This window comes from Pezoporus occidentalis, unplaced genomic scaffold, assembly GCF_034315485.1.
Source record: "Pezoporus occidentalis ecotype Australia unplaced genomic scaffold, CSIRO_AGI_Poc_V1 ctg63, whole genome shotgun sequence".
Lineage (NCBI taxonomy): Eukaryota > Metazoa > Chordata > Aves > Psittaciformes > Psittacidae > Pezoporus > Pezoporus occidentalis.
This window is the reverse complement of record NW_026915977.1, coordinates 6695661-6718893: the sequence shown is the minus strand read 5'-3', so window position 1 is coordinate 6718893 and position 23233 is coordinate 6695661. Positions and strand designations below refer to the sequence as shown.

General features: G+C 41.1%; 1 protein-coding gene across 5 annotated transcripts; it reads left to right on the top strand.

The window, feature by feature from the left end:
* Nucleotides 1-96: 96 nt before the first annotated feature.
* Nucleotides 97-23233, top strand: ATP7A (ATPase copper transporting alpha). 5 transcript variants are annotated; one of them, XM_062640003.1, is made up of 24 exons: nucleotides 895-1247; nucleotides 5722-5841; nucleotides 6366-6502; nucleotides 9144-9633; nucleotides 10355-11089; nucleotides 11427-11606; nucleotides 12610-12773; nucleotides 13297-13458; nucleotides 14060-14136; nucleotides 14270-14495; nucleotides 14953-15186; nucleotides 15474-15565; nucleotides 15983-16110; nucleotides 16278-16432; nucleotides 16731-16865; nucleotides 17696-17890; nucleotides 18094-18276; nucleotides 18591-18804; nucleotides 19464-19610; nucleotides 20384-20526; nucleotides 20861-21064; nucleotides 21607-21724; nucleotides 22005-22107; nucleotides 22874-23233. In XM_062640003.1, exons 3-24 carry the CDS (start codon nucleotides 6395-6397, stop codon nucleotides 23148-23150), a joined length of 4470 nt encoding a protein of 1489 aa, XP_062495987.1. In that variant the 5' UTR covers nucleotides 895-1247; nucleotides 5722-5841; nucleotides 6366-6394; the 3' UTR covers nucleotides 23151-23233. The 5 variants fall into 5 exon arrangements, with proteins under 5 accessions (XP_062495986.1, XP_062495987.1, XP_062495990.1 ...); XM_062640002.1 differs by lacking the exons at nucleotides 895-1247; nucleotides 5722-5841 and adding an exon at nucleotides 97-179; XM_062640006.1 differs by lacking the exon at nucleotides 5722-5841.

Genomic DNA, 23233 nt, shown 5'->3' with positions numbered 1-23233 from the left:
GAGGCTCCCATTACCGCTCGCTGCTCAGTCCCCGTCGCTTCCCTCCGCCGTCACGTGTCCCGCGCTCCTGTCACGTGAGAGGGCGGGGCCAGGCGCGCCGCGGATCACGTGACGGCCGGCCCGGGCGGGGCAAGGTGCCAGGCGGGACCCCGGCGCAGCGAGGAGCGGGCGGCGCTGCGGTGAGTGTGGAGTGGGGCCTGCGGCGGGGCCAGGGCAGCGCAGGGCTGAGCTGAGCGGGCCTTCCCTTAGCGACCCCCGCGGCAGCACCTTGGGCTGTTGTCGGGGTCTGCCGCCCGCAGGGGTGGGGTTAGAGCCCCCCCGCACTGAGGCTGCGCGGCTCTTCCCGGGGGTGACTCGGCGTGTCGGGAGCAGGGCGAGGGAGGGCTCCGGGTCCGGAGCACGGCTGTGAGCCCGCAGCGGCGCTTCCTGCTCAGCCGCTCCTGCCGCCTTCGTGGTGTTTTCTCCAGTGCTGGGCACGCAGGGATGGCAGGGAGCCGCCTCGGTACTCCCGCGGTTCCTTTGGGATGCAGCCGGTGCCGGCGGGCTGAGTAGTATCAAACGGGAGTCAAAAGGAAGCGCAATAGGCTGGTTTTGTCAGCGGGCATCCACACGCCAGGTCTCGTCGCTTCTTGGTATAGAGTTAAGTGTGCACGGGCTTGGAAACGCACCTCTTTTACTGTCGGAGGTCTTCGGAGAAAGACCTGGGATGGGTTGGAATGCACAAGTTACAGAGCCTCTTAAAAACAGTGCGACTATTCTGGAGAAGGGCAAAGAGTTGTTCATGATGCTTTGGGCTAAAATCTCATGGAAATGAGCAAGAGCAAACCCACCTTAACTATTGCCTGTCTGTATCCCGATTGTATTGTGTACCGTGTGAGCACAAACACCATTTGATTAGAAATCGATGATTAGAGTGTGTTTTGTTGTAGATGAAAGACCTGAAGCTTTTTCCTTTCCCAGCTGGTTAACCAGGAAAGTAAAAGCCAGTGTTACATGTCATTTACTGCTGTTTTCACTTGTATATACATCCTACATTGTTCTGCCTTGTGTTTTGAGACTAAGCTCAACACTGAGGTGCCTCTGTTGCTGTAGTGTGCTCAGATAAGTAGGCTTTATAAATTATAGTCTGTTCTTAATACTTGGCTGTGATTCTTCCAGGGGAGCGTTTATGTCTTTCTAAAATCTGACTTGAAGAGGTGGTGAAAGGACATGAGAGGAACTCTTAACAAAGCCTTTTACTTGTTCAGGTATTACAAAACTCGATAGAAGTGCAGAAGAATGTTTCCAATGTGTGCTTTTCATCCAGCTTGTATAGAAATAAGGTCCCTCAAAGTAATTTCCATGGTGTGCTGACTGAGCAAGACTTGTTAAAGTCTTGAGCAACAGGAATTGCAGCCTCGAGTATCACGAGGCTGTGTGCGCATTATTAGAGATGTGCAGTTTCTTCCTCAATCATTAAGCCTCATACTTCTAATCAGACTTTCAAATATATCTGCTAATGAGCAGAGTAAAACCATGGACCTGCAACCCATTCTCCAGCCCAAGGATGGGATGATACAGCTTTTTCCTTTCATGTTGTCCTTTGTTCCTTTTCTTAGGTCTCTACAGACTTAGGGAAAGGTACAGTTTTCCAGCTAATGTAATTATTTACAGCAGCAGAAAGATAAGTTACTAAAGTGAGCTATAAAGTAGGACTTGGCCATTTAGAAATTAAATAAACTCTAAAGGTTGTAGTTAAATCGGACAGGTTCTGTTTCTGGCATTTGTGGGTTTTGCCTCGCTTTGACCTCTTTCAGTAGCTATAAATCCAAGCTATTGACATATAGAAAACTGTGGTGAAAACTGAAGGTGTGTATGTAGCCAGAAACACTGTGAGCTTCCCAGTTATACAGTCCTAGAATGGTTTGGGTTGGAAGGGACCTTCAAAGCTCATCTTGTCCAGCCCCTGCAGTGAGCAGGGATATCTTCAAGTAGATCAGGTTGCTCAGAACCACATCCAGCCTGGCCTGGAATGTCTCCAGGGATGGAGCATCCACCACCTCTCTGAGCAACCTGTGACAGTGTTTTACCACCCTCCTTATAAAGCACTTCTTACATGTCCTTACTGCTCCTAGAACAGGCATGGAGCATGTTTGTGGTACCTTGGTTAGCTTGGATCCTAGAAGCATGAAAGTGGTGTTTTGTGGAGTAAAGAGAGTCTGGGTTTTTACCAGTGTTATAACTTCCTCTTTGCATTGCTCATATTTTCTTTCTTCCTTTTTTTGTTGCGATAGTGAGAGGTTGTGAATGACAGCTTTGTCTTCATCAAGCCTTGTCTTGCTTCAGATATTTTATTCAAAGACTCCTGTTAGAACATAAGTTGCTTAAAGGGATGAATTTGAGTTTCTCAGTTGTTTTATGCTTGGTCACTGTTGAATTTTCCTTTGCATAGGAAGAAACTGCAGCTGGAAGTAGAAATTGTTTCATTTTCTGTTGCATCATTCACTTCATAGAAACACTAGTTGACTTTCTTCAAGGAAATTAGATGTTTGGATTTTAAGCTGCACACAGGCAACCCAAGCCTGTGTTAAGCCTAAAATTGGACCTGGAAGAAACAATACAAAGACTTTACGTCTATTCCCAAATGTTGGTTTTGGTTTAATTATCCTTTATAGCCTCTTTCTCTGTTGCTGAGTGTTGATTCTCTGCACGTAGCCTGCCATGCTCGGTTCTGCAGAGCCAGATTATTGCTAGGGCTCTGCTGCTTGATGATGTTAATGTACAAACAAGGAAGCGCTGCTGCCTTGTGTACTGCAAAACAAGGTGAAAGTAATGAAAGGGAGTAATTGTGTATGAGAGGATACAGAAAGCTTATACAAAGCCCGTTCAAAGTCTAAGTTCTTTGTCAAGTGAAGCCATTGTAGACGATATTCCAAAACAGCAGTAGTTGAATTGAAGCCTTTTGTTTTCTTGTATTCTAAATAGACAACTGAGAGATTAAAGGGGGGAGGAAGGCTGCCACCTGTTTGCATCATCAAATCCTAAAATTCTTTACTAGTTGAGGATGAAGGTGGTTTATAGATGGAGCAATGCAATGGTTAAGAATAAAACCATTGTTCTTCCCTAAAACAGCGTGCAATCCATAACTTACTTAGCGTCTTCCTTTAAAGAACATGCCCATAACTTTGAATTACAAGTTATTTATTAGCAGTCATTTGCCTTCATAGTCGGTGGTAACAAAGATCTTCAGTGTCAACTTATCAAATACATGTTGTCACTTAGAAAAATCTTCTGATATCTAGAAGTTTTGGATTTTGTTGATTGTTTCAGCTGCATCCTTCCAGAGCCATTACTGTGCCTTCTACAGTGAGGTTCCCTTTGGGTTAATGCATATATATGCATTATAATCTATGTATTGTTTTAATGGGTGGAGAAAGCAAACAAGAGATACATAGTGATTGATGGCAAGAGTGAGGAAATGGGGTGTTCCAAGTTCAAGCCGTTACTGTGGTATACACAGGTTGTTACACAGCCTCATGCAGATCTTCTGACTTCTGCATCCATTTTCATGTGAACTTGGTGAAATATTAACACATATAAGGAGAACTAGGATGATATTGTCAATGTGTGTACACCTCTTGCGTGCATTTAGCCTAACTTATTGGTGTAACAAATACTTTTCAGGCTGCTTAGTCATGAGTTTTTCTTGCTTTAATGTTGTCGGGAGGAGGAAATTATGACAGAGTTCTTTTAAGCTTTAGCCAAAGTATTTCTACCAGGAAGCACTGTGAGGGAGGCAGAGCAGTAGGAATGAAATGGAATATAACGAAGTAGAACACTGTCTCAGATGTAACCATGTATTAGCTTTTAAATGTAAACCCTTGTCCTGGGAATTCTGTAAGGGGAGGAAAAAGGATATACATAGACTTACAGGTGCTGTGTATTAACCCTGTACATTACTCTGAGGACAACAGCTCTCTAAAGCAGCAGGAGCACTGGAATTCCAAACAACTTGGTCTTCAGAAATCTCAGGCTGTACAGAAAACAGCCTGGTAACTGGTGTGAAGAGGCATCATTGCTCACAAATGGCTCCTTTCCTACCTTTAGATTTGAATGCATCTCAGTTTTTAGACAAGTCTGGGTTTAAAAATGATATGAAAGCTGTTAGCAGTTTACAACAGAGCAAGTAAAATTCAGTGTTTGTCATCTTCTCCACCAACATTGCTGCTAAGGATGCATGTATCATATTGATCCTGTTGTGTTTCTTAACTAAAAGCCAGAGAACAGAAAGAAGAGACAGTGCAATCCAACAGATAAATTCCAGCATGGAAGTTCTGGATTCAGTCCTAGTGCTCTGGGGCCTTGAGGGGAAAAAAAGTGAATTCTTCTTCTCCTGGGCCTTTATGCTTTTTGAATGCATGTTTGAATTAGAGTCTCTTCTAGGAAAAGATTTTTGCTCCAGTGCTTACCCAGTGTCTAATGCCAGGGGGCCTGATCAGTTGCTCCCAGGAGAGCAGTCAGAAGACCTCAGTAACCCAACAAAACCTGATTGGTTGCAGCTTGTTTGGTTTTGATTTATTAATTAAATCCAAACACAAACAGCAGATCCTGTGTTTTATGTAAAGGAAAGATTGTGTCTGTACAAAGCACACACTTGAAACATAAATGGGATGTTGTATTGATGTAATAGCATTCTAACACAAGTGGTCCTGAATTACTGCAATCACAGTATTTTTGTGCACGTCTGTAAATAGCACCCTTCATATTTGAAGTCATTTTACAAACTTTATTTAGTTGATTAGGCCATTAAGGTAGAATAGCTCTAATAATCACTGTTTGTCTTTCCACATGCTGCCTTCTATGTAGGCAAACACGAGGTTGTGTTAAAAAGGGTGGGAGGGATTGTATGTGAAATGAACAGCACAAGGGCAAGGAGACAGGCTCAGAAAATGGAGGAAATAGTTTGTCCATAACAAACTATAACAATAGATGTTAAAAAAAAGCCCAAGTATAAATATGTTATTTTTACATATATAATTAGATAAATCTTTTATGTATTGGTGGGCATTCAGTAGCAGTGCTGGTGGCTGCTGTAATCATTTCAATGGCACCAGTTCACCATTTTACATGTGTGGCTGCTGTTAGGTTGACATATGACTTTAAGAAAAGACTTCAGTGCTGTTTCCTGGAACAACAGATATTATTGTACTGTAGCTTGAGTCTTGTACACCAAAGAGCAGGGAAGATAGCCTGGAGCTCAGCAGACTCTGGCTGATATACAGCTATAGCCAACTCTCATCCAAGGCAACACCTTACTAGGCTTTGATTATTTGTAGATAGCAGCTCACAGCCTCACTTTGTGCTTACTTTATATTTATTGTCAAAACACAGTAACAGTGCAGCTGTCAGGGTAGTTCCCAGTTGGTCATGTACGTGAAGTGCATTTAAATTCCCTTTTATTCAGACCTTACTAGAGGACAGATTGATTCTGTCTGTGATAGACTCTTGTGTCTCATTTTAGTTTGCTGTACGTGCATGTCTGTGCTCATGAAGCACACTGTATGTCAGGTGCTTTTTGAAGCTTTAGTTGTACTTCAGCCTTGTGGAATATCCCTTGCTCTGTGAGTGCAATTACAATAATGTCTTTGTTTGCTCTGTATGGACTGAGCATTCCTTATGGAAGAGCTGAGGTAAGCGGTAAGGAAAGTATGAAAGTATGTCTTTTCTTGGGTAGCTTTATAGTGGTTTTAAAACTGCCTTGTACCTCTGAGTGTGCAGATGAGCCTGAGAAAGGACCCACCATATGAAGTGAGCTTAAAGTAATCCTCTTCTGGTTCTGCTGGGAGTTAAATTCTCCCACAGGTTAGTGGCTAACAGAAATCTGCTCTGTGATCCTGGCTCTTCACACACACTGCAATTAAAGGGAAAAAATATGTATTTCATCTATTGAGGATTTCACTGATTCAGAGGTTTATACTGTCTTGACTTGATGATGAGGCTGCAGTGTTGGGGTTTGTGCATCAGGGAGGTAAACCTGTCCCTGTGATGAAACATCCTTGTATTCTTACACGGTTTATCGCATGTCTCAAAGCGAAACCAGAAACGTTCAGACCTTCTGTAATCTTGAACAGTTATGAAACATCACCAAGGGGCAAGAAAATGAATTTTGTCAAACGCTGTTAATAGTTCATGTAATTTACTTTTCCAACGTAAGTCCCCATGGTAAAAAACCATGTTCAGCATGTGCCACTCAGTTAAACATCAAAGCCTGCTGTTGCTTCCACTGTAGCCAGACATTAAGCATCTGTTAAATTCCTTTTTGTTTTCGGCTTCGATCTTTGTGAAACAATTTAAGAACAAATGTTTTAACTGGTTTTGGCCAACAGCAATGCGAAGACTTGAGTAGAGTTTCACAATGGAGGTGAAATCCATCGTCCTTGGTGTGGAGGGGATGACATGCAATTCCTGTGTTCAGACCATCGAACAGCATGTTGGGAGGTTGAATGGCATCCATAACATCAAAGTAAGTGACACTATCACTATTTCTTACAAAGCTTTGATCATACATGAGAAACCATGGCAAGGTATGCACCAAGGGAAGAAAATATGTGGCAAGATGAGAAGCCGATGGTATGAGTGCATTAGTGTGTTTCTGGTATAAGAGAAAAGCAAGGGCTCACTTCAGTACAGTGGGAGCTAAGTCATTATCTGCTACTCTTAGGTAATTTTCTACTTCACAATGAAGTCAGGATCTTGAAGTTACGAGGAGTCAAAAAAGGCAAGAATTAAAACTTAAATAGGATAAACCAAGCCCCCTGGAGCTTAGACTGGAGGAAAAACAAGCTGTCCTTATCCCTTACACTGAACAAATGTCTGCTTGCTCACAAGCCTCCAAGCCTTTTCTTTCAGACTGATAGTGCACAGAGGTCACTTACACAGGTTGAAAAGCATTTGTGGGCTTGAGGTGTCCAGTTCATCATGTGGTAGTTGATTTACCATGAAAAATAAAGCTGCTTTTGTTGTGGTTCATGAAATAAGAGTTGCAGGTAGTGCAGGTGACAAAGGAGTCTAGCCAGCTCTTTCAAGCATTAGAAGTTTCCTTTCCTTTGTACTGTTTGTGAGGAAATGGGAGAGAAAGAGGAGCAGAACTCTAGTCCTGAACTGTTACCAGAGCTACTTGGTTTGCCCTTAATCCAGACTTCCCCGATCTGATTTGATACCAACATTTTGTTAGTATTTTTTCTATCGTGGGCAAGATACTGCATTGTAGACTATTCCAGGGTGAGCTGATCATTCCTACACAAGCCATCATTTTATAGTAATTTTAAAAAGGGAAGCAATTTAAAAGCTGGGAGATTCCTCTTAGTCTTATGACCTAACTTGTGTTAGGAAGAACAGTCCTAACAGCAGCAGCAACAGAAAATGGCAGAGCTTAATTCCAATATTTACATGACACAGCATTTTTTATCTCCCTTCAGTACGGAGCTTTAACATGACAGGAGGCTCTGCTCTGACACCAGAACCTTGGATCACTGAGCAGACTGTTTTAGAACTAGGGATACCACTGTTAGCCTTTTTGGCATCGTATGGTCAGAAAAATCGCCAGGTGTCCACAAGCATGAAGTCAAATGAAGGCTTAACACATCTGTAAAATAATAAGCCCTAAATAATCTGACTTTAGAATCCTCCCTTTCTCCCTTATTCCAGCAAAAGATGTAATCTTATCAACCTTGCACTCTTACTGTGCTGAGAATGTGCAGATGACTTGAGATAGGAGAAGGAGGAGAGAGTCCTGCTTTAACTTGCTTGAAGACATTGTACATTTCATAGTGTCCTTTACCTAAGGAATGAAGCAGGTTTTTAAAGGAAAGTATTAAGAATTCCTGTATTCTTAATACAAAATACCTTACCCAAAGGTAAAGACTATTTCTAATCCCACTCTTGGCAAGAAAATGTATTACAGAAACTTAGTCTGAGTAGAGCAGGACTCTAAGAAACAGGACTGTAAGAGATCATGTGTAGTCATTGTGCTCATTACAGGCAGAACTTCAGTTGAGCCAGATCATTTGTTTTAGAAAAATCTCTGAGAATAGTAAACCAGGGTTTTGTTCAGTGATTATGAATTAGGTCAGCACAGGAGATGAATGTTAGGTGCCTGATACAGACAAACAGAGCTGCATTTAGGCTATTTTGCCTCCAGCTGCTATGAAACCAATAAATGTTCACGTTGCTAATTCTGCTAAAGCAAGTAATTGGGACAAAAATGAAGGAAGGTTGTTTTTACAATGGTTTAACTCATCTAATCTAATCATGACTGTGCTCTTTAAGTTGTATCTTTGCCCAGAGGAAAGGTAGAATTGAATGATAATGTGTTTGGCCTCTGGCAGCCATTGGTTTTCCCTTTTGGAAATAGCAATAATTGTATTTGATATATTGTCAGTTGGGAGCAAATTAAATTGAGGGTACAAAGTACCGTCTGATGTGAAAGGTTAACACCAAATCAGGAGGTCTCTGGATCAGCAAAATGTACAGAGGGAGGAAAATCAGGTTCCTTAATGTTTGTCATCTATCGAACTTAGAAACTGAAGTTTGTTCTGTGTGGTCTGGTGCTCTTCATTGCTCAGAGCAAGGTGACAGCCTGTGCCTGAGATGCCTGGAAACTGCACTCCTTTCACTGCTACTTACATCTGTGCGACAAAGAGTGGTATTTTCCATCCTCGTAGCCTGAGGGTAATTCCTACTAACTGCAGAACTGTGCTTGTGATTAGAGTTTTTTCTATTGGGCCCTTTTGCTTTGGGGATTGAATTGGGTTAGTCATCATGATTCAAGAGAGTTTGGCTCTGGAAGTTTCATTAAATGTGTTGATGCTGTCTGGGTGTTGTAAGTAAAAGTGGCCAGACAGACTTGTAAAGGATGCTGAAGCTGGGGTGCGGAAGTCTGTTCTTTCTAGCTGTGGTGTGGCACAGGTGAGTAGAGGTTACTTTATGGTGGCTGTTGGTGTGGCTTTACTCGTTAAGGTGAGTACTGTTGGATAAAATTACACTGAACAAGTATTGCTAATATATGCAAGTAGAAGTTATCTCTAGTCTCATGCAGGGTATTAAGTTTTCATCCCTCAGTATTGCAATTTGCTAACTTAGTTTGGGTTTTTTTCTCTCACCAGGTATCTCTAGAGGATAAGAACGCAGTCGTCATTTATGACTCCAAACTGCAGACTCCAGCAACACTGCAGGAAGCAATATATGACATGGGATTTGATGCTACATTAGCTGATTCAAATCCACAACCTGTTTTACTTGACACTATTTTTCTTACAATTCCTACTCAGTCGTCTCTAACCTCTAAACAGATCTGTAGCACGCTGCTAAAGAACAAAGGTGTTGTGGATGTTAAAATGTCCTCTGATCAAAAAACTGCAGTGGTGACGTTCATTCCTTCCATTGCAAATGGCAAGCAGGTTATGCAAATGGTCCCAGGGGTGGATTTAAGTATCTCTGCACCAGAGGTAACGCCTGGAACTTGTGAAAGTTCCAGCTGGTCTCAAGCAAGTAGCCTTGTGCTGCGCCTGAAAGTAGATGGGATGACCTGTCACTCCTGCACCAGCACCATCGAGGGGAAGATTGGCAAATTGCAAGGAATTCAGCGGATTAAAGGTAAACCCTTTGTGTGTTTTTACGTAAACTGGAGTTGATCAGCCTGTTCCCCAGCAGCATCGTGGAGGTATCTTGAGTTTAATTAGATAGCTTAATGCGACAGTTACTCTTTGTGGTATCTGATATTTAGTTGCGTGTTTAATTTGGACTAGGAAGTAAGAAAGGGGCCCAAATTGTCGTAAGACTGTTGCTGTTACATGTGTATAAGTATTGGGTGGTTGCTTTGGATCTTGGTGGGGAGCCTGGAATAGTCATGTTCTGTAATTTTGTTACCAGTTATTGAAATCTCTAATACCAGACGTCTTTTTATATTCTAATTAATCCTACTTTATATTTTCTGTTCAATTAAGAATTAATATTGGCATATATTCAATTGTATCTTAAAGGCAAGAGAAAAATATAAATAGCTTTGGCATAAATGGATTGCCATGGACCCTTGATAAAAGAATGAATTTAGTAAGAAATAACAGTGCCATTTGTGAAAATCCTGGGGAAAGAGCAAAAACCTGAGGAAAAGAGGAGTGGAAAATTATTGTTCTAGGAGACAAAAAAGGTTGAAGAACTGAGTTGTTCGATATTTACCAAACCAATTCAGTCTCCTTTCCATTGCAGTTAGGTTTCTGGCCATTTAAAGCATTCAAAGCTTTTGACAAGATCTGTTGCTCCTGGGGCAATGTGCTGCTTGTGCTTAGGGCAATAATGCACACTTATTAATTTTCAGTGTCCCTGGACAATCAGGAAGCTGTTGTTGTCTACCAGCCTCATCTGATTACAGCAGAAGAAATAAAGCATCAAATTGAAGCTGCTGGTTTCACAGCATCTTTCAAAAAGCAGCCTAAACCCCTCAAGCTCAGTGCCATTGACTTGGAGAGGCTGAGGAATACTCAGACCAAAGGCTCTGAGACAGCACTGAAAGAAACCTCAAGTATGAATGACACAAAGACAGTTGTCTTCAGGATTGATGGCATGCACTGCAGTTCATGTGTCCTCAATATTCAGAGCACCATATCAGCACTCCCATCAGTAACAAGCATATTTGTTTCATTAGAGAAGAAATCTGCTATTATAAACTATAACCCAAACTTAATTACCATAGAAGTACTGAGAAGAGCCATAGAGGCAGTGTCTCCAGAGACATTTAAAGTCAGCCTTCCTGAGGAGTACGACAGTGTAGCACTTTACCCCACGCTGGTGTCTACACTGCAGTCTCCTCATCCAGCTTTGAAGGATGCCAGCCAGCCACTTACTCAAGTTGTTGTAATAAATATTGAGGGAATGACTTGCAACTCCTGTGTGCAGTCCATTGAGGGAGTCATATCCCAAAAGGCAGGTGTCAAATCTATTCATGTGTCTCTCACAAACCATAATGGGACTATAGAGTACGACCCTCTGCAAACGTGCCCAGAAGACTTGAGATCTGCAATAGAGGATATGGGATTTGATGCATCTTTACCAGGTAATGGCATATTAAACTTTTACATTTAAAAGGATTGTGCAGTTTTGTTTAGAATTTGGTACCACCCAAGATGAAATTTAGTAGTTGGCACATTCTTTGTGCATGCCAAGGAAAGCTTTTTATCTTCACTGTCAATGAGATGATGAAATATGCATGCATGTCCTTTAGTATAGCAGATTAATTAAAAATGATGGAGATACCCGGAAGTAGAGGCATGCACAAATACCATTTTTTGGTTTAAATTTACAGCAGCATGTATTCGTGGCTGGGGCAGTGCCAGCTCACCCCTCATTGCTATGGCTGTTCACAGTGTCCTGAACTGCAATCTCCTTTTCAGCTCAGCCTTCTCCTGAAGTGCAGCTGGAATCCCACAGAACTGAGCCTTCCTCCCAAGTGTCACCAGCCCATCTTGTGAGACAAGAGACAAAGACAGTATCGAAGTGCTATGTCCAGGTCACAGGAATGACATGTGCTTCATGTGTGGCCAACATTGAGAGAAATCTGAGGAGAGAAGATGGTAAGATACATGTCAGTATAATCTGTTAAACTTCTGAGTGTTTCTTTTAGAGAATCCATCTAGCTTTGGTACAGCTTTTTTATACAGGTGGGTTGTCGAGAGAAGTGCCATTGCTGCTGTTTCATGGGTGAGAGCATAGGATGATAACAGTATGGTTATTGCTGCTTTGTGGCTAGAGAAGAATGCCTTTGCAAAAGCAGGAGTTGGAGTGCTCCAAAAAGCATATAAGGATCAAATATGGATCCTTGTGAAACTAAGCTAAGTCTTTTCTACTGGAGGGACATGCCCAGGTTAAAAGCAGAAGCATTATGCCTGTGTTAGAAAGCGAGTTATTAGAGAAGGACTGTAGTAAAACGGATTAAAGAGACAAAGTTAATTTTAGCTCTGCAAGTCAGGACAGCTGTGTCTGTCTTCTGTCAGTGATGATTATATTTGCAAGGACAAAAAGTTGCATAACTGTGATGTAACAAAGAGTTGTTAATATAGACTGTGTTTGATTATTGTAATGAAGATGGATGTGTTCCAAGAGAACCTGGAATTTAACCTTTTTTTTCATCCTAGAAAATGGATGAATCTAAGTCCTTTTCAGTTGGTGTACAGTAGGATTGCACGTTGTTAGAGCTGCCCTTTCTCATACGTGTTCTCTCTTTGAAAAAGGCTTCTAGAAATGGTAAATGCAGATCACAAAAATAGGCAGAACTGTATTTTAGAAGACGCTTTTAAATAAAACCAGATAATCTCTTCATGTAGCATAGATTGTCTGTAATTAGACTGTTAAAACCATGCAGCTCATGTGGAGTAATACTTCACCTGCCACACCTGCGCTTAAGTCCTTTTGTTGCATTGTTGCTGTATCTTCCAAAATGCTGATGTTTTCCTTTCTCTGTACTTTCCACTGTGGTAGCTTTCTCAATTTCAGTCAATTGCTGCTGTGCCATCCTGCTACTGGAAGTGTACTGGGACTTTTAAACATGATCTGCCATTCACGCATTTTGTTTTCTAGGAATACATTCCATACTTGTTGCCCTAATGGCAGGGAAGGCAGAAGTGAGGTATAATCCTGCTGTCATACACCCTTCAGCGATTGCAGAGCTCATCCGGGAACTGGGATTTGGAGCTACTGTGATGGAAAACTGTGGTGAAGGAGATGGAATTCTGGAACTTGTTGTAAGCTAATAGTTAAAACCATCCACCCCTGTCTTTATTACATTTATCTATTGGATGTGCTTTTGTGAGCGTTCACTCCCTAAAGCATTCATTGTATATTAGAGCTTAATTCACAAAGAATAAAGGATAAGAGTACAACAGGTATGTGTCACAAACTCATCCTGTCCTGCAAACTGTGCTGGCTCAGTTCTCCTACACTAAGTCAGAGAACTGTTCCTGTGGGATTTTTATTACTCTGGTTATTTCAGGAATTCCCTTTTTACTTTTCTGTAGCTGAGTTGAATTCAGTGTAGCCCAAGATCTGAGCTTCAAGAGCTAGCAGAGCTTTAGCAGAGCTTCATAACCTTGTCTCCTCTATAGTGCTCTCGTCCTTAACTAAAGAGCTCCACCTCATTGCTTCAAACCCCAGAAACATGCAGTACGTAATTCAGGATGGTCAGAAGCACTTTCTTTTCCTACTTTTGAAGATGCTTTTACCAAGTAACCTGTGGCTTTGGTAAAGGAAGGAACCTTTATTTTCCAGGTGAGAGGAATGACGTGTGCTTCTTGTGTACACAAAATAGAATCCACCCTCATGAAGACTAATGGTGTTTTATATTGCTCAGTAGCTCTGGCAACCAACAAAGCACACATCAAATATGATCCTGAGATTATAGGTCCTCGAGATGTTATACAAGTAGTAAAGGTAAGTCTGGTGGAGGCACCAAGTCTCGTACGATATCCAGTGTCTTTTGAAAAGTATTCCAGAAACAGGCGGAAAGACTATTAAAGGAAAAAATCTGTGTCTCTCCTTCCATCTGCTACCTTATTAGTGCAGGGTTCTGCAGATAATACGTATTCTAGCTCAGAAGCAACGCTCTGTTATGACTTTACCTAAGCTTTTATACAGAAATATTATTAAAGCCAGGCCATAGTAGATTTGAAGATACCAGTTATGGGTTTGCAGAGAAATAAAGCACATCCGTGAGTACTGTAGCAGGAGAGATGAAACTGAGATAAATTTCATGGCTTTCTCCTTCAATTTCTCTACAACTGTGCCTCAGGAAAAAACATTTTGAAACCCCACATTTTAGAATAGCATTTTAGTGTTCTAGAAAGGCAGATTTCTACATCAAATTGCTTTTCTGTCTTAGCAAGGTAAATAAAACCAGTAACAATCGTATTAGAGATAGTAATACTGTAAGTATAAGGCTGACACCATCAGTAATCTGACAATAACTTTGTGAGCACAAAGTCTTTAAAAATAGGCTGTTCTCTTTTTTTATTATTATGCTTTTTCCCCTTAGGATTTAGGCTTCACCACTTCCTTAGTCAAAAAAGATAGATCTGCTAGTCATCTAGACCACAAGCAGGAAATAAGGCAGTAAGTATTCCTGAACATAGATTCTTCTTTCTTTAATCAACAGCAAAACTTATATTTTTATGTGACTGTGCAGACTTGCTAAACTGCTACCCATTGGATTGCAAACCAATTCTGTTTTTCTTTTCAATCTGAGGTGGAAAAGGTCTTTTGTTGTGAGTCTGGTTTTCTGCATCCCTGTCATGGGGCTGATGATCTACATGATGGTGATGGACAGTCAGCTTTCAGATGCTCACGCACATCACAACATGAGCAGTGAGGAAATGGAGGCTCTTCACTCCTCAATGGTCCTGGAATACCAGCTCGTACCAGGATTGTCTGTTATGAATTTTCTGTCCTTTCTACTCTGTGTCCCAGTACAGGTAAGTGGGAATATGACAACTCCTACTTCACTGGGCTTAAAACTGACTGTAATTGTGATGGTTCTTTTGAGGTGATTCTGCTGTGGCCAAAATAAGTGGTTCTAGGGACTGTTGGGGGCAGGCCAGGTAGCGTAGAGGTGCTAGGCAGTATCTGAGGCAGCTTGCCCAGCTGCACTGGTGGGCACAGGGAGGAGCTGGTGGAATGGTGTGGAGGTGAGAAGACTCAGGAGTACTATGGTAGAGGTCAGAGCCCTTGGCTAGAGCTTGGATTTTTTTCAGGGAGAGATGGAGAAGGCAAATAACACAAATAAAATGGGCGTCTCCCTCTCTTATGGAAATGCTGCTGCTGTGTGTTACAAATGTGTGAATATATATATATATATATATATATAAAAATTAGATAGTGTTTATAAATGTGTATATACATATATAAATGCAACTGATGCTCCTATTACAGATGTTTGGAGGCTGGCACTTCTATATCCAGGCCTACAAAGCAGTGAAGCACAAAACTGCAAACATGGACGTGCTCATTGTACTGGCAACCACCATTGCCTTCGTGTACTCACTTGTTGTTCTTCTAGTTGCAATGGCTGAGAAAGCAAAAGTGAACCCTGTAACTTTCTTCGACACACCTCCTATGCTGTTTGTGTTCATCTCCTTGGGCCGGTGGCTCGAGCATGTTGCAAAGGTAAGAAAAACAAAAGCCATGGTATCTACAAGCTGCAAGACACTAAGAGTCATTTCAGAATGTTGTGTACCTTAAAACAAGTCCCATGAACAAGCTTTATTAGGTTCTTCTAACCTTCTTTGTTGTAAAATCATCTTCAGTAACTAGTAAAAATATGAAATGGCTTAATATGAGTCTGTCTGAAGAAAGTCTTTTTAATAGGGTAAATTGCAACACACACAGTTGTCATTTACCCCGCAATTTCTTTCAATAGCATAGTCAGAAAACCATGAAAATTATTATTCTAGGGTAAAACATCAGAAGCACTGGCAAGACTAATTTCATTACAAGCTACTGAAGCTACTATTGTTACCTTGGGCCCCGATAACGTTCTTTTAAGGTATCTTGCTTTGTCATTTGCTTTTTCTGTTGTTCCTTTTTGTTGTTAATCTGCCTAATTCACAGACAAATGTTACCATTCTGTAGAACTGTGGAGCAAATAACTTCAGATTTGCTGGCAGATTTGCCACGTGTTAATGTTAAAATGCAGAAAAAATAACTCTGTTCTTGTCTGGTTTATTGGAATCTTGCTAAGTTTTGCTGTGATAAGAAAAAAAAGTGGGTTTCACAACTAGAGAGTAACTAAAATGATGATAAAATAATGATAGCACTCTTTAAAATGGCCTTTCTTCTGGCAATTTTTATATACACTTACCATGTCAACCAGTGGGATTATGCTTTGTGTGTAGTGACAGCTGGTTTTGCCTGGTAACTTCAGTTGACAATCTCTTACTAAAAACACTATACATCATTCTAGTGAAGAGCAAGTTGATGTCGAACTGGTTCAACGAGGTGATATTGTCAAAGTGATCCCAGGAGGCAAATTCCCAGTGGATGGTCGTGTTATTGAAGGACACTCCATGGTAGATGAATCTCTTATCACAGGTAAGCTTATGCTTTTTGCCAGTGTAAAAATGTTTTTCTTTAAACTAATCTAGAGAAGGGAAGTTGAAACTGATGTTCTCACTCCTCTAATTGCATGCTAGGAGTTGGTAGCTATGATAATATTCCTGAAAAATATATCTTGGTATCTTTTGTCACCCTTTTTGTAGGTGAAGCGATGCCTGTGACTAAAAAACCTGGCAATACAGTTATTGCAGGTTCTATTAACCAGAACGGATCACTGCTGATTTCAGCAACTCATGTTGGAGCTGATACAACTCTGTCCCAGATCGTTAAACTGGTGGAGGAGGCTCAGACCTCAAAGGTATTGTCAACTGAAACATTTGGGTTTTGGCTTATCAGTTGGGCATCAGCATGGCGAATCACTTGAAGAGTGGTTAAGATGGTTTAGATCTGAATTGCAGTTGCATAATGAAGTATCTTGCTGAATAAGGACTTGGATACAATCTACAGCTCCAAGCCTCATCATCTTATTAAGCCAATACATAATTATACAGTGTGGTGTGCCAACTGTGCTGCAAACAGCAGCTCTGATCGTGTCTGTGTCTGAAGGCACAGAGTAAGCGTAATGCTGCAAGAGCTGACATCTTTCTTCTTTCTAGGCTCCTATCCAGCAATTTGCAGACAAACTTAGTGGCTACTTTGTTCCTTGTATTGTGGCTGTCTCTGTGATTACCCTTTTTGCCTGGATTATAATTGGTTTTGTGGATTTTGAAATAGTAGAAAAATATTTTCTGGTGAGTAAATCTCTTTAAACACCTTTTGAAATGTTTAATAAGTAGTTAGCCTGCAAGTCTGTTAGACTGCAGTGGTTCCTTCTCTGAATTATCCTTGCAGGCAGTGGCTGGCTATAGTTATTAGTGTTGTTACATTTTTTACACCTTACCCCTCCTACATTTATACTTAAAGAGGCTTTACAGTTGTTGATCAACTCCTGAAAGCTAGTATTAGAAACAAGACATGAATTTAAAATAGTAAATACTTAGCATCAACATTTTCCATTTCCATCCCTTCTCTTTGGGGAACAGAAGCTTCTTGTGCCACAAGCTCCAATTGTGCATCAAGTTTTGTCAGCGTAGTTCTGTATTAATTCCTCTTTGAAATCAATGGGATTCACCTTCATTACAGATGCCAGAGGAAGATCAGGACCATCCTAATGTGTACCTTAGGGTTGCTTAGATCATGGATTTCTTGGTTCGTGACTATTTCTGATTAGAAATAATTCATTTCCAAGAAAACAATTTTCATATCCTCTTTCTTTGTTGCTGCATATATTTGTTGATAGAGTATCTTTTATTACATCACAGCATAAAAGTTATAGCATGTGGTACCTTATTTAGGAAAAAGTCCTATAAATGTAACACTTTATGGGTATATGCAGTATAGAACTGAAGTTAGTAGTTAATTAGTCCTTTGGTCATTAATTTTAGCTTTTGCATAATTTGCCTGAGCTTAACTTTTTAATATTCATACTTTAGCTTATATTTGCAGATATTTTAACATCTGAGGCAATGTGTAGTTGTATCCATTGTTCAATTTCTTCTACTACTAAAACTTCTGCCACCAGGGTTACAACAAGAGCATTTCTGCTGCCGAAGTGATAATCCGGTTTGCTTTCCAAGCCTCCATCACAGTCCTGTGCATTGCGTGTCCCTGTTCTCTGGGATTAGCCACTCCCACGGCTGTAATGGTTGGTACTGGAGTAGGAGCCCAGAATGGAATACTGATCAAAGGAGGAGAGCCCCTGGAGATGGCACATAAGGTAAGAAATGTGGGTTGCTGTTACAGGAACTCCAAAGGCTGGTGTTGGTGGCATGTTCCCAGTTGCTGCCCGAGCAGATCATCACATGTACACCAGCACATGGCGATAAGTGATGCATCACCAACATATGGCAGTGAATTAAAAATAAGTGGTTTCCCGAGGAAGCTGTGTTTGCTGAATGAAGTCTTCCTGTTTTGCTGCAGGTGAAGGTGGTTGTTTTTGACAAAACTGGTACTATTACTCATGGCACTCCAGAAGTGACACAGGTGAAGTTTCTAGTGGAGGGCAACCAACTACCACATAACAAAATGCTGGCCATAGTGGGGACTGCAGAGAGTAACAGTGAGCATCCTCTTGGAGCAGCAATTACAAAATACTGCAAGAAGGTAAGTTACTTATACAGGAATAGAGTAGTTTGTGTTATGGAAGAACCTCTCTTGCAGCATTTAATGTGTATGAATAGTCTTGAGTTATTTATGAAGTAATTGATATTCATTAGGGAAAGATGAAAATTGTAGAGCCATATAAACCACTTAGTACCATGTTAGAGGCACTGGATGTTCAAACTTATGTTTTGATGATTGAATATTTCTCTGCTCCTGTTAGTGTTAGTTTGACTGCACTTTATTTTGAGGGGGCTCTAAATGCAGAATGCTTTTTATCTTTTAAAACTGTCTCAACTTACATCCTTTTTCCTTAGGAACTGGACGCGGAAACCCTTGGGACATGTACAGACTTTCAGGTAGTCCCAGGCTGCGGCATTAGTTGTAAAGTCACCAATATTGAAGGGTTACTCTACAGGAAAGATAAAATGGTTGAAGAAAACAATATTAAAAACATGACGCTGGTGAAAATTGAGGAAAACGTGGAGGAATCGGTGCAGCCTGCTTTGATTATTGATGCTGAGCTACCAGGTAAGCTAACGCTGGCTTATAGAGTAAAGTGAATAATTCTTGCTCTTTTCTTCAGGATCCTTAAGAATCATTTTTTTCTGCCCTGGAGAACTGGGCTTGCATCAAGGCACACATGAAATAGTTGGTCACCAGTGATTTTTATGGTCACACATCACTTGAGACATTTTGATTAAATACATTTTGAAGTTTCACGTTGAATATGGGGCTAGGAGATCCATTGCAGTTGTCTTTCAGCTTCTTCTGGTTTTACTTTGCTTCATCCTAAATTACCATTTGCTAGCCAAAATCGTGTCAATTTGCAGAACTGACTGGTTTTTGCAATCCAGAACAGTTTGTTGTTTAGGTCTTTTTTTATCTGTTGGGCTGCTAAATATAAATTAGAAGCACTGAGAAAGGGACTTGGTCCTTTACTGTCCTTTGACCTGTGATTCTTGGTCCACTAACATGGTAACTTCCCATTACTGAAGAAATGTTAGTGTTTTTCTTGCCAAGGACACATGAAAAGACTCATGGGGCAGAAAGTATTGAGAAAAATAGACTCTGCTTTTAGATATCTGTAATGATATTTCAGTGCGTACTGGGAGAACCTGGACAGGATTAGCTGGAGGGAAGCTTCCTGGTTATCTATATGATGACAGGATTGTATTTTCTTCCTTCAGCTACTAGGACTTCTCAGAAATACTGTGTTCTCATTGGGAACCGGGAGTGGATGAGCAGAAACGGCCTCGTTGTTAAAAATGAAGTGGATAAAGCCATGATGGAACATGAGCGGAGAGGTCGCACAGCAGTTCTGGCAGCTGTTGATGGTGAGTTCAGTGCTGTTTCTTTTTATCCAGAGGTTGATTTGTCACCATTTGAACAGAAAGTAGTAAGCAGTAACATCATAGAAGTTACACCTGAAGCAGAATAATAGGATGTAAAGAAATCATTAGCTAGTTTTATAAAACCCTCATATGTGAGACTTCTTCCTGCCTTTCTTAGTTGACAGGAGAGTTTCACATAGTCACAGAACCGCAGCCTGGTTTGTTTTGGAAAGGGACCTTAAAGCTCACACAGTTCCAACCCCCTGCCACAGGCAGGGGCACCTTCCACTAGAGCAGGTTGCTCCAAGCCCTGTCCAACCTGGCCTTGAACACTGCCAGGGATGGGACAGCCGTCTTCTGCCTTCTCTGAGTAACCTGTTCCAATGTCTTGCCACTAGGAATTTTTTCCTAGTGTCTAATAATATTGTTAATAATATTAATAATTACTATAACATCTTAAATATTAATGTTAACTAATACTTTAAAATGTTTGGGTTGTGTAATTATGTTAATATAATTAGATTCAAATGATAATTAAGTATTAGTTAAAAAAATTATGTAAAGACTTCAAAGAGAAGGAGGAAGAAAAGGGATATTTTTGTTGTTGTTGTTGGACGGTCCATGTTCTGTATTGCCTTAAACACTGCTGCCCTGCTACCTGTTCTTGTTCTGCTTTTTACTGTCAATATTACTGCTTCTGGAATGGGTCTTACAGGGGGGAAAAGGATGTTATTGTTTTAGGGTAAAAAAATTACAAACACATTCTGTTCTTTTAGGAGTACTTTGTGGCTTGATAGCTATTGCTGATACTGTGAAACCAGAAGCTGAGCTGGCTGTCCACACTCTGAAGAGTATGGGATTAGAAGTTGTCCTGATGACTGGTGACAACAGCAAAACAGCAAGATCTATTGCCTCTCAGGTAAGCTGTTACACACATGCTTGGGTTTGCAGCTTGCTACAGACCACTCACAGGAAGCATGTTGTGTCATGGTGTCACTTGTGGCTGGCTTACAACTGGGCTGTTGTGAAAAATGGTAGTGTAAACACATTCAGAGTAAGGGGGGAGGGGAACAAAAGAAGCCTTTTTGAATGGAAGCAGCATCAACTTGGGATTCAGAGCTATTTTCATATTAAATGGGTTTGGTACTTAGCTCATGAGTGATAGTGTGGGTTTTGACCTTGCTATTAAAGGTAGAAGCTTTGATAGCAAGTAGGAATGCTGCAAGACAGGTTTGTGTTTTCTCTCTCTTCAGGTTGGCATCACCAAAGTGTTCGCAGAGGTTCTTCCCTCCCACAAAGTAGCCAAAGTGAAACAGTTGCAAGACGAAGGAAAGCGGGTGGCCATGGTTGGAGATGGCATCAATGACTCCCCAGCTCTTGCTATGGCCAATGTGGGAATTGCTATTGGCACGGGTACTGATGTAGCCATTGAGGCAGCTGATGTGGTTCTAATTAGGGTAAGAAATGAGTGCTTCATTAAAATGAGATGAGAGGTGCTAGAAGGCCCAGGATGTCTTGAATGGTTCAGACACTGCTGGCATGTATGACCTTCATAAGCCAGGAGAACTGGAGCAGAATTTGCTTTAGTCATGTTTGGCACAGAATTTTGGGGTAATTAAAGTTTGAGAGTGGGCAGAGGAGGAAAAAGTGACCTTTGACGAAGATAAATTACATTTCAGCAACATACCACAGTACCTCCAAGGGCTATAGTCACTGCTTCCTGCATATCAACAACCAACCCCTTGACAGACATAGTGGTCAGTGTCTAGAGCTGAAATGTGTGGTGCTGTGTGTGTTACTGGATTACAGTGACATCTGGAATAAGGTTGGGGCTGATTCTGTGCGCTCTATGTGGACAAACTAGAGCAGCATAAATACTTACTACATATAGTCTGTTACATCCAATGTATGGTAGTTAGCTTGAGAGTATGATGGTATGATAATTACATGTATACTTTTTTTTTATCTCTTTGACCTCTCTTAACATATTAACTTGCAGGATGACTTGATGGATGTGGTAGCAAGTATAGATCTATCAAGGAAAACTGTGAAAAGGATCCGGATCAACTTTGTCTTTGCTCTAATTTATAATCTCATTGGAGTTCCCATAGCTGCTGGTATGTGAATGCTTCCCTGCAGTAAAATAAGGTTGTGCTAAGTGAGCAGAAGATGGCAGTGATTTACTGTTGTGTGGAAGAGTATATTCTCTATTTCTGACTGTCAATAAGTGTAGAGTTCTCTGCCTGGGGGTGTTGCAGGGGTATGCCTGTGAACTGTACTCCCACGTTATGGCTATTTATTAACATATAGAAATACAACTAAAATTAGACAGTCCTTGTGAAATTGTGTATGTTAATATATGAATAATGCTGTTCCTGCTCTGAACTTATTTTCTAGGTGTTTTCCTTCCCATTGGTTTGGTTTTGCAGCCCTGGATGGGATCTGCAGCCATGGCTGCCTCCTCTGTTTCTGTTGTACTTTCTTCTCTGCTGTTAAAGATGTGAGTATGAACATTTTGTGGTTTGCAGTTTGGATTCGAAGCTCAGGTCTTTGACTAAGAATGGCAGAAAATAAGCATGGGACTGTGACAGAACAGTTCATGCAGGTCTGTGTTCAGCATCAAAAGGAGTCAGTTGGTCCAAAGTGCTTCAGACAGTAGTGTTTGAAAATGTCATTTCTCATGTGAAGAGAAATGCGCAAGTCAGAAGTGTGTTCACAACAGAGAACTTCTTAGTGGCCTTTGTCAGGACACTCTGGTTTCTGAAACAATGCAGCTGTGAAGAACACCACACTGACAGAGGATTGTTGTACTAAGTAAACCAAGCTGCTGCATTTGTCATTGTGTTGCTGTTTCTTACTCTGCAGTTAGAAGTAGTGTAGCACTGTGGTATCTTGTATTATTTACTTAACACAAGTTCTCGGAAGGAGAGCAGAAGAGTTGGTAAATGACAGCTGCAGCAGTCCACTCTCAGTAGATGCATTTTCCAGTATGTTTTGCAGATGCTCAGCACCACTTAAGCAGTTAAATACTGAGTGATGTGCATCAGCTTTACCTGTTCTGTGTCCTGGCCAAAAAGCACAGAATTAGCCTCTGGTTGGGTAGTAGCCTTAAAATCTGAAACTTTCATCACTGTATAATAGATCGAATTATAAATGTCTCTGGCTGGTGCAGGATCACAGCATGTAGAGTATTTACTTTCCATATTTTGGTGTACTTTTCTTCAACCTGAGCTAAATCTGGTATCTTCTGGTTTTTCCTTCCTCAGGTACCAGAAACCAAGTCCTGAGAAACTTGAGTTCCGGGCCCGTGGCCAAATGAGACACAAGAGCCCATCGGAAATCAGTGTCCACATTGGAATTGATGAGACTGGGACAGGCTCACCTAAACTGAGTTTAATGGATCGAATCATCAACTACAGTAGAGCCTCTATAAACTCTCTCTTTTCAGACAAGCGTTCAGTGAACAGTGTAGTTCTTAGTGAACCAGATAAGCATTCACTTTTGGTAGGAGATTTTGGAGATGATGATGACACAGCATTGTGAAGGACTTGCCCCTTTCCTCCCACCCCTGCCAAGTGAAAAACCCCTGAAGCAAAATGGAAAACCAACAGAGACAGCTGCCTAGA